At 51.4% G+C, this 15,346-nt stretch overlaps 1 protein-coding gene across 3 annotated transcripts in view; it reads right to left on the bottom strand.

Annotated features, from left to right (window-relative positions):
* The window catches only part of ITGA9 (integrin subunit alpha 9), a 357,855-nt gene that overhangs the window by 36,840 nt on the left and 305,669 nt on the right, over nt 1-15,346 (bottom strand). For all 3 annotated transcript variants that reach the window (XM_078432512.2, XM_078432513.2, XM_078432514.2), the window contains exon 26: nt 12,769-12,870. In XM_078432512.2, the coding sequence (XP_078288638.1) occupies nt 12,769-12,870 (102 nt within the window). The remainder of the gene's footprint in view (nt 1-12,768; nt 12,871-15,346) is intronic.

A 15,346-nucleotide genomic window follows, 5' to 3' on the forward strand; every position in this document is an offset into this window, starting at 1 on the left:
ATCAGAATCTCTCATGGCGTCTTGTACAGATGAGCCTTGAGGCACTATGGCCAACAGGTACGGTCTTAGACAGCCAAGATACCGCCCTCTGTTTCCTCCTCTGTGAAACGGGGGTCTGAGGGGGAAAATCAGATAGCGTTGTGAAAATTCCCACCGCAGGGTCACGTAACATAAGTCTGCCGAACCTTCTCATCGACAGAGAGTTGCTGAGACAGGCTGTGAGCTCAGTGTGGGTCAGCTGTGGTCGAGCCCCTTGGATCACCCCGATGGCTTCTCAGGGACGCTGCCTGCCCTCCGCATCAGAAATCTGCGTCCTGGCAAAGCCATGCTGGAGATCTGGTTTTGTGGATACAGGCACAGCTAACAGTATCCACAGCAGTTTAGTCTAGCAAATTCCACAAGAATGCCCTGTCACTTCGCCAGAATGCGTGTTTAATCCTTTCTTATTTTTAGTGATGCTGTCCGTCTTCTTGGATGCATGTCTCGTGCTTTGGCAGAGCGGGTTCCCGTGCGTCAAGACCCTAATAAGCTCACGTGGGGGAGAAAATCAGAGCGTCCTGCAGCTTTAAGAAGTCACATCTCAGATAAAACCCCAAAGGAAGGCACAGCAGCTGGACTACAGCAGGGAGTCAACAAGCAGTGACCAGGAAGCCTCGACTATACCACTAAAGAGCTGGTGATCCTGGTCATGCCCCTGGACCTCTCTACGTATCTTTTCTCTGTATTCTCTTGTTCCCATCCCCAGTCACTATTCCAGGTCAGTCCTGGTCTGATCTCATAGCACCCTTTCAGGGGCCCCGGAGAGGCCATCAGGGGTTGTCTTTTTTTTTTTTTTTTCAAATATTTATTTTAGGAGAAAGAGAAAGGGAGGGAAGAAGGGAGAGAGGGAGAGGGAGAGAGAATGTGAGCAGGGGAGGGGCAGAGAGAGAGACACACGCACAGAATCTGAAGCAGGCTCCAGGCTCTGAGCTGTCAGCACAGAGCCTGATGCGGGGCTTGAACTCATGAGCTGTGAGATCATGACCTGAGCCAGAGTCAGCCACCCAGGTGCCCCAGGAGTTGTCTTCTTAAAACGCAGGTCTTATGTTGCTTCTCTGCTTACGCTATTGGTGACTTCCCTTTACGCTGAATACATATTCCAGGGTCCCAAGTTCTTTACAGTCTCGTCTCCTTCCTACCTTGCCAGCCCCTTGCCGGGCCATCATTCCCATCCTTGTTGGTTTGCATCATCTCGCCAGCCAGAACTGTGCTCTCCGGCCTCTGCAGGCTGCTTTGGCCGCCTGCAATGCCTTTCTGTTCTTGTCCATTTGACAAAATCCAATATTGCTCATCTTAAAAGTATTCAGGGGCGCCTGGGTGGCTCACTTGGTTAAGTTTCTGACTTTGGCTCAGGTCATGATCCCACAGTTCATGGCTTGGAGCCCCACTTCGGGCTCCGTGTTGACAGGGTAGAGCCTGCTTGGGATTCTCTCTCTCTCTCCGTCTCTCTCTGCCCCTCCCCTGCTCACGTGCATATGTGCTCTCTCTCTCTGGTGCATATGTAACGCCAATGCCATTGGTCCATACTTGGAGCAGAAAGGGGCCAGGGAACGTTCCAGTCTACCATCGGAAGGACATGCGATCATCTTTTCGCCTGATTTCCAAGTTTTAAATACTTTTGAAAATAGGATAATATCACGGGGAAATGACAAATGTTACAACATTAAGTGCAAAAAAAAAATCAAGATAGCAATTTAATATCTAGAAGACGTCAGCTTTGCAGAAACATGGTAGGAAGTTTTAAAAGTACACAGGTGCTTTTTTGAGATTATGGGGCTTTTTTTCCTTTTTTTCTGTTTTTCGCTCTTAAAACTTCTTTTTAACTCAGTGTTTTAAAGCCAAGTTGAAAAAAAAAATGGAAAAAGAGAGACTCTGCTCCTACATCTGCTGTTCCAAGAAACCTGACTTTTTGGCAGAATTAGTCATTCTTTGAGCTTTTGGAAACGTTGCCATTTTCAGCCTCTGTTAGCAGAGAAGCCCTATTGTGGCATCTCAATGTACAAAACGGAAGAAAACGGAGGTTCTCTGGTGGTAGAGAAGGTAGGCAGCCCGAGCCCAGCCCGCTCAGCACCCCCTTCCTACGCCGTCCCTCCCTACCCCAGCTGCAGCAGGCCCTGAACCGGATCAAGGGACCCCCATGGCTCCACAGGACTTAGTTTTAAAACCTTAGCCGAGCAGTGCTGTCTCTTAGTCCTTATCCCTCTGTAAGGTAACGATGCATCTTCCTGTTGACGGGCTCCAGCACCCTGTGAATTCCTACAGAACAAGGCTTCAAATGCACGTTCTCCAGTCACCTAAACCAGGATTGTGATTCATGGTGTGGTTCATGAATGCAACGTCCTCTCGGCTCTAACATCAGGTGGAGTGTGGATATAATTCAGTCTGCAACAGAAGATGCTGGGGTTTGAAGCCGGAGTCTCTGAGTGTTCTCTTCTCTACCTCAAAAATATATTTGCAAATGTTATTTCTCGGCGGGGAGTTCTGGCCATCCGTGCATCCATCTGCCCACCTACCCACACGCCCATCTGTCCATCCATTCATCTGTCTGTCCACCCCATCCATCCATCCGTTTGTCTATGTAGCAGCTGCTACGTGCCGGGCGCTTGTAGGGGGTCCTTGATGAATCAAGCAGATAGTGTTGTCCTCACGAAGCTTCTGGCTTTTAGAGAATACTGATCAATTAGACACATCGATGTGAAATTATAATTTTGGCCAGTGCCCCAAGGCAGAGGTTCATGGTTATAAAAGACTCTGAGATAGGCGTGGCAGTCAGAAGGAGTTCCTGGAGGAGCTGCTGGAGCTGAGAGCGACGAGTCAAAGAGAGGGGAGGGAACAGCATTCCAAAGAGAAGGAACAGCATATGCAAAACCCCTGTGGCCGCAGTAAGCTCGGCAGGGGTGAGACAGGGCCAGCAGACAGCGGGGCCGGAGCAGGCAGAATGAACAAGGCGCCAAAGGAAGACGTTCAAGGTGAAGCTGGAGAGACAGGAAGGGCTGGAGGCTGGGTTAAGAGTCATACATTTCATCTTAAGAGAAACGGGAATCCGACGCAGGGTTTGGACCCGGGGAGGGATATGGTTCACAGTTTGCCGGGAGCACTTAGCTGAAAAACGACGGTAGATGAGAAGGGAGAACTTCGCACGGGGGGGGGGGGGGGGGGGGGGGGGGGAGGGGGGGGGGCGGTTCAAGGAACAAACAGCCCTGGTAGCAGGGTTGTAGGGGAAGTGGTGCAGGGGAGATGTTGTGCTTCCAGCACGAAAGGAGGTGAGGAAAAAGGGGAAAAGATCTGCGGACGGTGGGGGGTCTGGTGGTGGAGGCCGGGAGACCCGAGGTGGCAGTTCTGCCCGGCGAGGGGGTGGCTGATGGCACGGCCGTGGATGAAAGCCGGGAGGCTCGTGTGCCGGACGTGAACTAATAACGCGTAAGAGAAGGAGGGGCTTGAGGATTTGTCTCCACAGAGGCTTTGAGGAGGACGGACGTCGGGCCGGGGCAAGAGCGGGCCCACATCCTGGGCGTCCCGCCGGCTGCTGGGGAGTTTCACGCACCTGAGGTTGGCGAGCCGGTGTCTGGGAACCTCCGGAAGCCAACTTCCGGTCTGAGGCAGCTGGCAAACCCGAATCACAGTGCTGGACTCGTTTCTGTGTTTCTGGAAACTTTCAAATTCCCACCGCCGCAAGTAGGCCTCGTGTCACAGCTGGCAACGCTCAGGTCTCTGTGAGGCCTGAGGACGTGACCACAACGGGGTGCGCCTGGCCCAGGCCCCTGCGGGACAAGGGTTTCCGGTGCTGAGGGGACGGTGCAGTCGGCACCACCCAAAGGGAGGTTCAGCCTCAGACCCAGGTCGGCTGAAGGTCAATTACGACGGCAAGACGCTCTCTGCAGTCGACCTCACACACACCTCACAGAGCAGGAATTCGAGTAAGAGAAAAAGTGGAGGGGACGGAACATCTGGGACGATGAAATGACATTTCCACCTGCTTCTGATTACATCTAACAGCCAGCGAGGGGGGAGGCGAGGGGGGAGGCAGTGTTCTCAGCAGAACCACGTCTTAAACTGCTCTCAGAACACAGCCCTCGGAAAGCACACCCGCTCAGGGGAGCAGGGACACTTCTGGAGACCACATCAATGAACAGAAAATAAACTGCGCGTTTGGCGAGATCAGCATCATACGTCTGTGCTGTGACAAACAGAGACGTCACCCGTGCCCGTGGCTGCCAGGTGGCGGGTGTCGGAGATGGCCTGCTCTGTTAGAATTTGCAGAGGCGAGAGCTGGGCTGGTGCCATAATCCCCTTGTGGTTAATCACGGGCCGCGTCTGTTGGGAAAGGGCTGAGTTCTCGACGCCGCCTTGAGAGGTTTTATAGCCACCACTGCTGATAATCCTCACGGCTGCTCTTTAGAGGACAGCTCATCCACCTCAGGCTATCCGGACGAGGAGCTATGCATCTGGTGAGGCACCAGGCCTCACCAGGAAGAGCGCCAGAATCAACAGACCCCGGGGTCGGCACGTGATGCGCTGCTCAGGCCACCAGAGCCGAGGGTCGCTCCTGAAACAAAGGGCCAGCTGCTTACCACCCAGGACTGTGATCCCTACCACCTGCTCAGAATGGCCTTCCCACTGTGCGTGTGGGCGCGGGGCAACGGGCCAGCACAGGGCAGAGGAGCACAGGGGTAAGGAAGGCTCGGGGCCTGCAAACAGCCAGCCCCAGCAGCCCGTCCTGGCTCTTCAACCGACAAGCCGTGGCGCCTCAGGGTGGAAGGTCTTTTCACCTCCTGGAGCCTCAGTTTCCCTTCCTGGGCTCACAGGGAGCACTTCCTTAATAAACCGGTTGCACGCACACGCTCATCTCACGTCTGCTCCTTGAGACTCTAGCTTAGGACACCACACGACTTCCTGTGGAATGTCTGTCCTTCGCCCGTCCCTTAGAAGACTCCTTCGGCGCCTGCTCAGGGGTCGCTGTTTCTTCCCACGCAGCCCGCCCTAACCTCTTCAGCCGGGCATTCACAGTACATAACCACACCGGGCTGCGAGCATGTCTGCGTGCCCACTTGCGTGTGCTGTGAAAGTCTTGAGGGTATAGAGTGATGCTGGTTCATACCCACTGGGGGTTCAACTCGTGTCTAGTGAGAGAAGTTGATGGACCGGACGGCAGTCTTGTCCTAAAATACCACCTTTCGTAGCAGAACTCTCTAGACTCCAGGGGTTCGGCGTGGGGTACAGCGTCCACCAAGGGAAACGGAGAAGGGGGAAATGCCAGGCTCCCCACCCCTGAGACAACTGAAGCGTATTTCAACCTAGGAGTGGGTTCTGTTGTTTACAAAAATAACAACGATGATAGCGATCGCGATGATAACCAGAAATCATCGGTTTAGGATAAACTGACCAAGACTCTTGAGGATTTGGGGGAGGAAGAGGCTTATTCTTCATGTGGTTCAGCCTGTCCTTGGCCATGCAGTGAGAGCCACTATTTTTTTTTTTTATTAAAGAGCAAAAAAAATTTTTTTTAAATGTTTATTCATCTTTGAGAGACAGAGAGAGACAGAGCACAAGCAGGGATGGGGCAGAGAGAGAGGGAGACACAGAATCCGAAGCAGGCTCCGGGCTCTGAGAGGTCAGCACAGAGCTCGACGTGGGGCTCGAACTCAAGAGCTGTGAGATCACGACCTGAGCCGAAGTTGGACGCTCAACTGACTGAGCCACCCAGACGCCCCGGAGCCTGTGGTTTTTAAAGAATACACAGCTGACCCTTGAACGACACAGGTTGAACTGCAGAGGTCCACTTACATGTGGATTTTTTATTTTTTATTTTTTTAACGTTTATTTATTTTTGAGACAGAGAGAGACAGAGCATGAATGGGGGAGGGTCAGAGAGAAGGAGACACAGAATCCGAAACAGGCTCCAGGCTCCGAGCTGTCAGCACATAGCCCGACGCGGGGCTTGAACTCACAAACCATGAGATCATGACCTGAGCCGAAGTCGGCCGCTTCACCGGCTGAGCCACCCAGGCGCCCCGACGTGTGGATTTTTAAAAATAAATACAGTGCAGTGCTGTGAATGTATTTTCTTTTCCTTATGATTTTCTTAATAACATTTTCTTTTCTCTAGCTTACTTTATACATAGTAAGGACACAGATATATAATACAGATTATTACATATCCGTATATAGGTATATAATACAGAGGACATAGTATATAATACGGATAACATACAAGTTACATGTTAATTGACTGCTTACGTTATCAGTAAGGTTTCTGGTCAATAGCAGGCTGTTAATAGTTAAGTTTTGGGAGAGTCCAAAGTTCTACGTGGATTTGTGACAGCAACAGGGGTTGGTGCCCCTAACCCCTGTGTTGTTCAAAGGTCGACTGTGTATTAGATCATGCCATTCCCCTCTTCAAACAGAAGCTTTCATGGCCTCCCTTCGCCACTGCCCCCTCTGGTGTTACACAGTGCAGACCTGCCGTGTGTTTCCCCACAGATGCGTTCACCGTTCGCGGGCTCTTGCCACACTGGTCTTTGAGTTGTGAGCACAGTGGGCTACTTGGGTGTTTAAGCAGCTCTCCCCCTGAGCTGGGGCGCTTCTCCCCATCCTTGGCAAGCCAATTCCTTCTCATTTTCTAGGTCTCACCTTCCTTGGAGAAAGACTCCCTGACTCCTTTAAGAGAAAGCATGTTGCTCCCAGGGGGCCCCTGGGAGGCTCGGTCAGTTCAATGTCTGACTCTTGATTTTGCTCAGGTCATCATCTTGCAGTTCGTGAGATCAAGCCCCACATTGGGCTCTGCTGACAGCACTGAGCCTGCTTGGGATTCTCTCTCACCCTCTCTCTCTGCCCCTCCCCACTCATTCTCTCTCTCTCTCTCAAAATAAATAAATAAATAAACATTAAAAAAAAAAAAAAAGAAAAGAAAGCAGGTTGCTCCCATAGAACTAACCTCAATTTGTTGTTGTTTTTTTAAAAAATGTTTTTAGGCTTATTTATTTATTTATTTATTTATTTTTTAATTTTTTTTTTCAACGTTTTTTATTTATTTTTGGGACAGAGAGAGACAGAGCATGAACGGGGGAGGGGCAGAGAGAGAGGGAGACACAGAATCGGAAACAGGCTCCAGGCTCCGAGCCATCAGCCCAGAGCCTGACGCGGGGCTCGAACTCACGGACCGCGAGATCGTGACCTGGCTGAAGTCGGACGCTTAACCGACTGCGCCACCCAGGCGCCCCTAGGCTTATTTATTTTGAGAGAGAGAGAGCAAGTGTGCACAAGCAGGGGAGGGGCAGAGAGAAAGGGAGAGAGAGAATCCCAAGCGGGCTCCACACTGTCAACACAGAGCCCGACTCAGAGAGGCCTCAGTCTCACGAACAGTGAGATCATGACCTGAGCCGAAATCAAGAGTCGGAAGCTTAACTGACTGAGCCACCCAGGCGCCCCAGAACTAACCTTAATTTGCAATGAAATCCTTCTTTGCTTCCCTGTTTCCCATCCTCTGTCCCCTCAATCAGCCCTGGGAGGGCCGGGGCCACGTTTATTTTGTTCCCCATCTCATCCCTAGTGCCTGCCTAGTACGGTACCTGGCTCTTAGCAAGGCCCCTGTAAATATTCATCAAACAAATAAGCAAATGTGACTATTAGGAAGTAGGACTCATATTTTGGCAAACTTTGCTGGAATACTTCTCAATTTCTTATGGTTATAACTTAATTCTCACTTGTGGGGCTGGTGGGTGCAGAGTAGGACCGGTGGTGACCTTCCAATGACCCTCTTCTGCAACCTACGTCTCAATGTAACTTGAGGTTCGAGGGGGAAAAACTCTTGCCTCGTGGAACCTAATTTTAAGTGTAACTGGCCACGTAAACGGTAAAGTACAGGTCACAATCTACTCGGTGACTGTAAAAATTGTAAAGCTGCCATCAAGAAGCAGCACAACAAAAGGACCACAAGTGGCATCTTTGAGAATAGTCTCTGTTTACCGCGTTAGGTGACGCCCGTCTGGTTGAGATGCCCCGGCTTGTGTCTTTGGTTGGGGGGCAATGGCGGTTTGCAGAACAAGGGAGGAGATCTCTAGGACGGAGAAAGCAGCTTTCCCGTGTTATGGATGAGGAAACTGAGGCTCACACAGCCTACCTGATCCCCAAAGTCACAGGGAGGGAGAAGGGCTGGAACCCCGGCTTTTCTGACTCCCGAGGGGAGATGCAGTCCTCTGCATTCACAGAGGACTGGCTTCTCGAAAGGGCTGAGCTTGGGAGTTGGATGGAAATGGCTTCAGAGAAAATGAACTCTGTACTTGCTGCCCTGCTCGGTTAGTGCTTGGCTGGGCAGGTGACTTTAGAAGCCAAAGTGTGGCTGCAATGCTGAGGCTTCATTCTGGGGTCTGATTAGAACGAGAAGGGAAGGCCCCCTCTGGGGTGAGGACAGCCAGGTCCAGCCTGAAGGAGCTGGCTGGGCTCCCAGGCCACCTGGGCGGTTTTAACAGAGATACTTTAAAACAAGTCAACGATTTCCTTTCCATGCTGGAGACTTTGCTTTTGTCCAGGCCCTTTCACCCACAAAGGCTCAGTGACTTCCTGGGGGACTGGCTGGCTGAGGCGGGGAGGGGGAAGGAGCCTCAGGCCGGGACGCGGTGTTCTTGCCTCAGTCACTGTGAGATGCCGGGCAAGTCATTTCTTCTTCCCAAGTGTCGGAGGTCCTTCGTTCACTAGAGGCAGAGGCTTAGTGGTTCTAATGGGGGGGGGGGGGCACAAGGAAATCTCCAGGCACTTGTTAAAATTCTGACCCATCTGAAGGGGTGCTGAGGGCAGTGGGCTGCGTGAGGGAGGTGAACGCCCCAGTGTGGACAGATGGTTCCCATGCACCATGGCAGAAGGTGACGGGCCCCAAACGCCTGCCCTGTCAAATACGCAAGGAAGTATCACCCCTTCAAACATACTATTTCTTAAAAAAAGAAAGACAGAAAAAAAGGGAAAAAAAGCCCAAACACTCCTCAACCATCTTTGGACAAAGATTTTCACATTCTCTCACTAAGGCTGCAGATGGCCCAGGAAGTTACTAGCAACAGAGTGGTCTCAATGACTGAACGAAGCGTGGCTCAGATGGGCGCCCCAAGAAGAGCCAGGGGTTAGCTGGCCTGATGCTGATCCTCAGGATAAGAGAGGCCCACGAGAGGGGACAACTGTCACTTCTTGGCAGCCCTGTATTGACCCCCTCCCTCCCTTCCAGTGCTGGGGAATCCTCCTCTGTGTAAGTCTCAGGGCAATGGTGTCACAGAGATGCTAGTCGTCTGCTTTCCCTGGGGTGTGGTCTCCCGGCGACAGGGACCCAACCTCGGCCAGTGAGAGGCTCCCCACTGACTCCAGAGCAAGAGGCTGAGAGAAGCCAGGGACAGCTGTGTCCAAAGCATCACGTGCACTCTTCCCATGGCCTGAGCCCGTGGTCCTGGCTCCTCAGGTCTCTGGACTCCTCTCCTGCCCTCAGCCTGGTTCTCCAGACTTCCTGGCAATGCTGAGAGCTGCCATATATCCTTCGAACCCATTCTGACTCTGCCAAAAAGAGAATCAGTCCTTCCCGCTTGCTCCTAAGGTCTTAGCCCAGTATACACTCCACATGGCAATGACTTCTTCACCTGTGGATTTATGTGTGTATCCTATGTTCTTCAGCTGGAAAATATCAAGAAAATCGGTGTGCTATGTAATTCATACAAGCTTCTCATCCAGCCTGAGAAGGGGGTTGGGGATGGTAGCTTGCAGTAGTAAAGCTGATCCTCCAGATTCTTGGTTTGTCCTGGGGGAGTTTCTAGCCTCAGTTGTTGGCAAATCTCCCTGAAAAGTGAGACGGGCCAGGTCGGGGCGCCTGGGTGGCTCAGCCGGTTAAGCAGCTGATTTCGGCTCAGGTCATGATCTCACAGTTTGTGAGTCTGAGCCCGGCATCGGGCTCTGTGCTGAAAGGGTGGAGCCTGTTTGTGATTCCGTCTCCCTCGCTCTGTGCCCCTCCCCCGCTTGCTCTCCCTCTCAAAAATAAATAAAAATAAACTTAAAAAAAAAAAGGGCTGGGTTGAATAGAATAGGAAATTCAGCATACTACTGGCACTTGGCAACCAGTACAGACTATAACACGACAGATCTCACCTGGAGCTCTCAGGTTTGGATCTGTACAGGTGAGCTTGATGGGGCTGGTCGTAGACATTCCCCCCCCCCCCCCCCCCCGAAAGTACCCTCCAGACCTATTTATTAATAAACATTCAAAAATCGATCACATATTTCTAGTTATTCACTCAAATGCTTTGTAAAGCACTCAGACCATAGCATAAAAAGAAAAGATCCAAAGAGTCCCAGGAAAATCACTTGATTTCCCGATTGGGGAAATTTACCACGGTATACACATTATGTGGTTACAAATCAGATTATTTCCCCTTCTCACCCACACCCTGCTCCTTACCAGCTGAAAGGACACTTCCTGTTCATTCCAAGGCCATCAGAATTTGGTATCTCATCTAAAATCTTGTGAAACTTTGCCCGGTTTAAATTTGGTGGCTATAGCCTCCATGGAAATTTCCCCTCAAATAGATAGCTGACAGAGAGCCAGGCCTTCAGAAGACTCATGCAGGGAAGAACGTGTTTGTTCTAAAAAAGTAAACCTTCCTACTCGGAAAAGACTTTTTTTTTTTTTTTCCTGCCAGGAAAGTTGAGAACAGACTGTAGGACTTCATCTAGCTCATGGGTTGAAAGGCAAAGTCCTGGAAAGGAGGGAGAAGGCGACATTGTAGGATTCTGATGGGTCAGTCCTAAAGCAAAATCATTGGAAGTGAGAGCTGCTTTCACAGAGCTCTTGATAATGAAAATATCACCATAGTGCTCAAAATGGAACAGTAGTTAATGGAAGTGGCATTTTGGGGGCATACAGATGACTCAGAAGGCCAACAATGGGATGTTAAGCAACGTCCTCCCGGACCCCACAGCTCAGTGTTCTCACTGAGGGCGATGTGCCCAGTCAATTGGTTTTTTCATCTACACAAGGGATTCCACCTGTAGGAAACCTGCTAAATCACATCCCTTAGCTCTCAAGCGGGAACACCGTGGTCTACTCAAACATTCCAAACCTCACATGTTGGGCTATAAAACTTTTTTTTTTTTTTTTAATTTTTTTTTTTTTTTCAACGTTTTTTTTTATTTATTTTTGGGACAGAGAGAGACAGAGCATGAACGGGGGAGGGGCAGAGAGAGAGGGAGACACAGAATCGGAAACAGGCTCCAGGCTCCGAGCCATCAGCCCGGAGCCTGACGCGGGGCTCGAACTCACGGACCGCGAGATCGTGACCTGGCTGAAGTCGGACGCTTAACCGACTGCGCCACCCAGGCGCCCCTAAAACTTTTTAACCAGACCTATGACAATGAGCGATGAACCAGTCTCCTTCACTTCTCAGGCGAGGGTCTGAATTAGCAGTGAAATGGCCAAAAGGCGGCGAGGGGAAGGCAAAAGCCAGCTCCGAACACCTGGTCCGCTGGAAAAACTCGCCCTAGAGGGTGAGAGACGCCAGTGCCATTCCAAGTCACCCTTTCTGGTTCCTGTTATTAAAATTAGTGCCTGGACAATTTCTCAGAGTGAACAGAGGAGTCCAGCTCTGCACCTGGCCGCCCTTGCCCACACTGAACATGGTATGCCCAAGCCCTGGTGCAGCTCTAATAACCCTCCCCCATTCCCAGAGTCACCTTCGTTCCGCACTAGCTGGTGCTCTTGGCTCTTGTTCACCACACACAGGAGCAGGACTGAGGTTTCGTTGCAGTCCCCGGAGACTTATTTTTTTTTCAGGGTCTTACATGAATGGGCTTTGGGCTGATTCATATCCTAACACTGAGACACGTGGTGCTCCTATTGTTGTTGCAAAATAAGTTAACAGCCTTTTCTTTGCAGGTACACAACCTCTATGACTTTATCACATTTGTAAATTTGTCACGGCAACACCGACCCCTCCAAGAGTCCCTTGAGAGGAGGTGAGTTCCAGGGAAGTAGATGCAAAGAGGTAGCGTCACTGCCTCGCTCGGTGGCAAAACCCGTTCGCAGGCTGCTGTCTCGACCCTTTCTATCTGCCCGGGATCTGACAGTGAGTGTCAAGAATGCACCTCCCCTCCCGACCCCTGAAAACCCGTAAAAGGCAGCACAATCCCAAGGCCACACTTCCCCTCCAGCCTCCCCCACACCCCCACATCCACGCCTCCCGCTGCCGCACCCTCCTGTGTCTCTGAAGCTTGCATCCCCCGCACTTTAGGCAGGACAAGGGGGCAGAGAGTGACAGAAGGTTGTAGGGCTTAGAAATTTGGATGTGACTTCTTTAAAGTTATTCAAACCACTTGTTTTTAAGATGCCTAGTGTTTATCCATGGAGCAATATGATTGGGGAGGCAGATGAGGTTTCAGGGAAAGGTCTGAGAAAGATAAAAATAGTCTTGGCTTTCAGCGTGGAAATCCAAGCCCTGTCAAGGGTACTTCCAGACTATTTTTCCTTGAGCTGGTCATAGCAGAGAGCCTTCACATAATGATGGCACAGTAAAGAACAATGCTATCACAAGAGCAGACCGCAGCAGTTCTCCGTGGGGGCCTGGGAGCCAAGGCAGGCATGGTCTTGGGTCTACCGCAAAGCCAACATCTTGGCTCAGAGACTGTCTTTACCCTCAAATTCTAGCACCAAGCCACCCAGATTCCCTCACCCTCCCAAGAGGGCTGCTCTAAGGCTGGCTGACTCACCGTCATCTCTTCTGGGTTCCCATTGGCTATCTCCACCACCCTCAGGGCACCATCCACCTTGACCTTGGCACGGGTCATGAACTGGATGACAGATGAACTGTCCTGTGGAGGAAACAACACAACTCAGTGACACATTTTTCAGTGACAACGGCTGGGCCTCAAAGTAGCAGGAAGAACTGAATTCCAAGATTCCATGTGGGCCGGACGAAAATTTTATCCCTGAACTAGGTACCTCCCCGTTCCAGGCACCCACGTAAACAGAGGTTTCCAGTCTGTCTCTCGAGAATTCTTTCCTGCTATGGCGGATGCTGAAAAGCTGAAGTTTTGCCAGTCATCGATACACGCAAGCTTGTGTGCTATGGTTTCCAAGTGGTAAGAGCCAGATATTTGGATATTGATATTGACATACTCACAAAGAGGAGAAAATAAATAAAACTGCTTAACTGTGTACAACAAATCCAGGCCTGGCATTCCATGGAAGGCATCTGATTTCTATTTCTCAAGCATCTTCCTGCTCTGACCACAACCCTCAAACCCTTCACATGAGTTACTTTTAACTCTTTCTTTACCCTTCAATGAGGCTGTCTGGGGGTCAAAACCATTTAACATGGAGAGAGGAGGCTGGATGGGGTGATGAGAGAGGGACACATCTAGCTTATAAATCAGGCCATGGCTTGAGGAGTAAGGAGACTGGGGTGGGCGTGGGCACATCCAAGACTCAGGAAGAGCCCACCAGCAGTGGCCTTGGTGTGGGCTCAGATCCACAGAATGAGAAAATGGCCACCAGGCAGGGATGGGGTTGGGATCTGGAAAGAGGGCAAAACTGCGGCTCAGGGAAGGGTCAGCAGCTTGAGCCAGTGGTACAGACAGTGCTGCCTTGACTGTGGGTGGAGGACCAGCCTGGCTTCTGGTGAGGAAGCAGGACAGGCGGGCAACTGGAACACTCGGCAGCCCACCTGTGGGGGTGGCTGGGGCTCTGCCAGCGAGGTGACTTGCAGTAGACCCACCCACACTTCCTCAGTCTGCCTGCCACACAAGGAGGTATGTATCAGATGCCAGCTTTGACCCACTTCTGGTAAAACCTACCCCCCCCCCCCCCCGAAAGTGAAAGCAGAGGACCCTCTCAGAGAAAACAGTTCCCTCTGCTCATCTCTGCCAAAGAAACCACAAAGACCCTCCCGGGAGGGCACACGGGGAGGCCACTTTGCCTGCTTCACCTGGGAGGTATGTGCTAATTATTGTCCCTTTTTTTTAAACGGTGGTGAAACCGATTTTCAATGCTTCTGGGAAGCTTGTCACTCAAATGAACCGCTCCCGTCAGCTCTCCTCCAGCAGTAAATAATTCTGTGTGCGAATAATCTTTTACCTATTTAACAGTTTTGCAAATGTGTGGTTTATTCGCAACCTTGACTAATCCTCACCGTGGATCCTCATCATCACAAGGATAATAACAATGATGAGGATTGTTATTGCAGATGAACAGCCCGCCCCAGGACAGGCCTCCCTGTGGTTGGAGAAGGGCACTTTCAGAGCAATCTGAATCCTCTGATAATTTAAAAAGTCAGACCCTGCATTTCAAATGAAAACTAGTTAAGATCAAAACAATAAAACCTCAAATTCCCTTGTCTGGGGCTGGACCTTGAGGTCAAAGGAAAATAAACACAACTGGAGGCCCAGGCCAACCTCAAGGCTGGAGCGGCTCCATACCCTTAGGGAGGCCAGAGGGCTCTGGGGCGTCTCGTCTGGTGCTCACTCCCCAAGGGAGGTCATGGCTGGCTTCAGGGGACTGACATTCTGCATTTCAAGCTCTAGGAGCAGCTGGGGACCCATCTGGTTCCAGGGCAGCCTCATTTTAGGCTCTCCTCTGCACCTGAAATTTCTGGCTTCTGCAGAAAGGGCACTTTCAGGGAGACCGATCGTCCAGCACCTACACACGACACCCCACGGCTGTCTCTCAGGGCGCAGACTGGATGGGATGGTCCTTGGGAACGGCGGTCAGTGGGACATGATCCTTGGCAAAGGGCTACCCCTGGCCACTGACAGGGAGAGTCACGCAGAAGGCCAGGCCACTGAGCCGTGTACACAAGAAAGGCCTGAGGCCTTGCAATTCAATTAAGGACAAATGACGGAGTGCAAGCGGCAAACATCTGGGTTGAGGGCGCAGGAGGAATCAGGATGGCCTCCCCCCTGCCGTCCGGGCCCGGATCAGGGCTTCGTCCACAGTGACGAGTGTGGCGTGGCGAATAAAACGGTCACCGGGGCCATTTGTCAGGAAGATGAACGGGACAGGTAAGTATACGGAAGCCTGATCTTTCAGCCTGACCCAGGAGGCCCACGTGGGGAAGGCACTTCCTGCGATGCGGGGCTTCCAGACACGCTTCCGGAATCACAGGATGGCCACTGGGACTCTAGCTTTCGCCTGGTCCTCTCCCAACGCTGTCCCTTTTCTTTTCTTTTTTTTGTAATTTGTTGATTTTTGAGAGAGTGAGTGGGGGAGGGGCAGAGATGGAGGGGGAGAGGGAGGGAGGGAGGGAGGAAGGGGAGGGAGAGAGAGAGAGAGAGAAAATGAATGAATCCC

Source organism: Panthera onca, chromosome C2 (assembly GCF_046562875.1).
Source record: "Panthera onca isolate mPanOnc1 chromosome C2, mPanOnc1 haplotype 2, whole genome shotgun sequence".
Classification (NCBI taxonomy): domain Eukaryota; kingdom Metazoa; phylum Chordata; class Mammalia; order Carnivora; family Felidae; genus Panthera; species Panthera onca.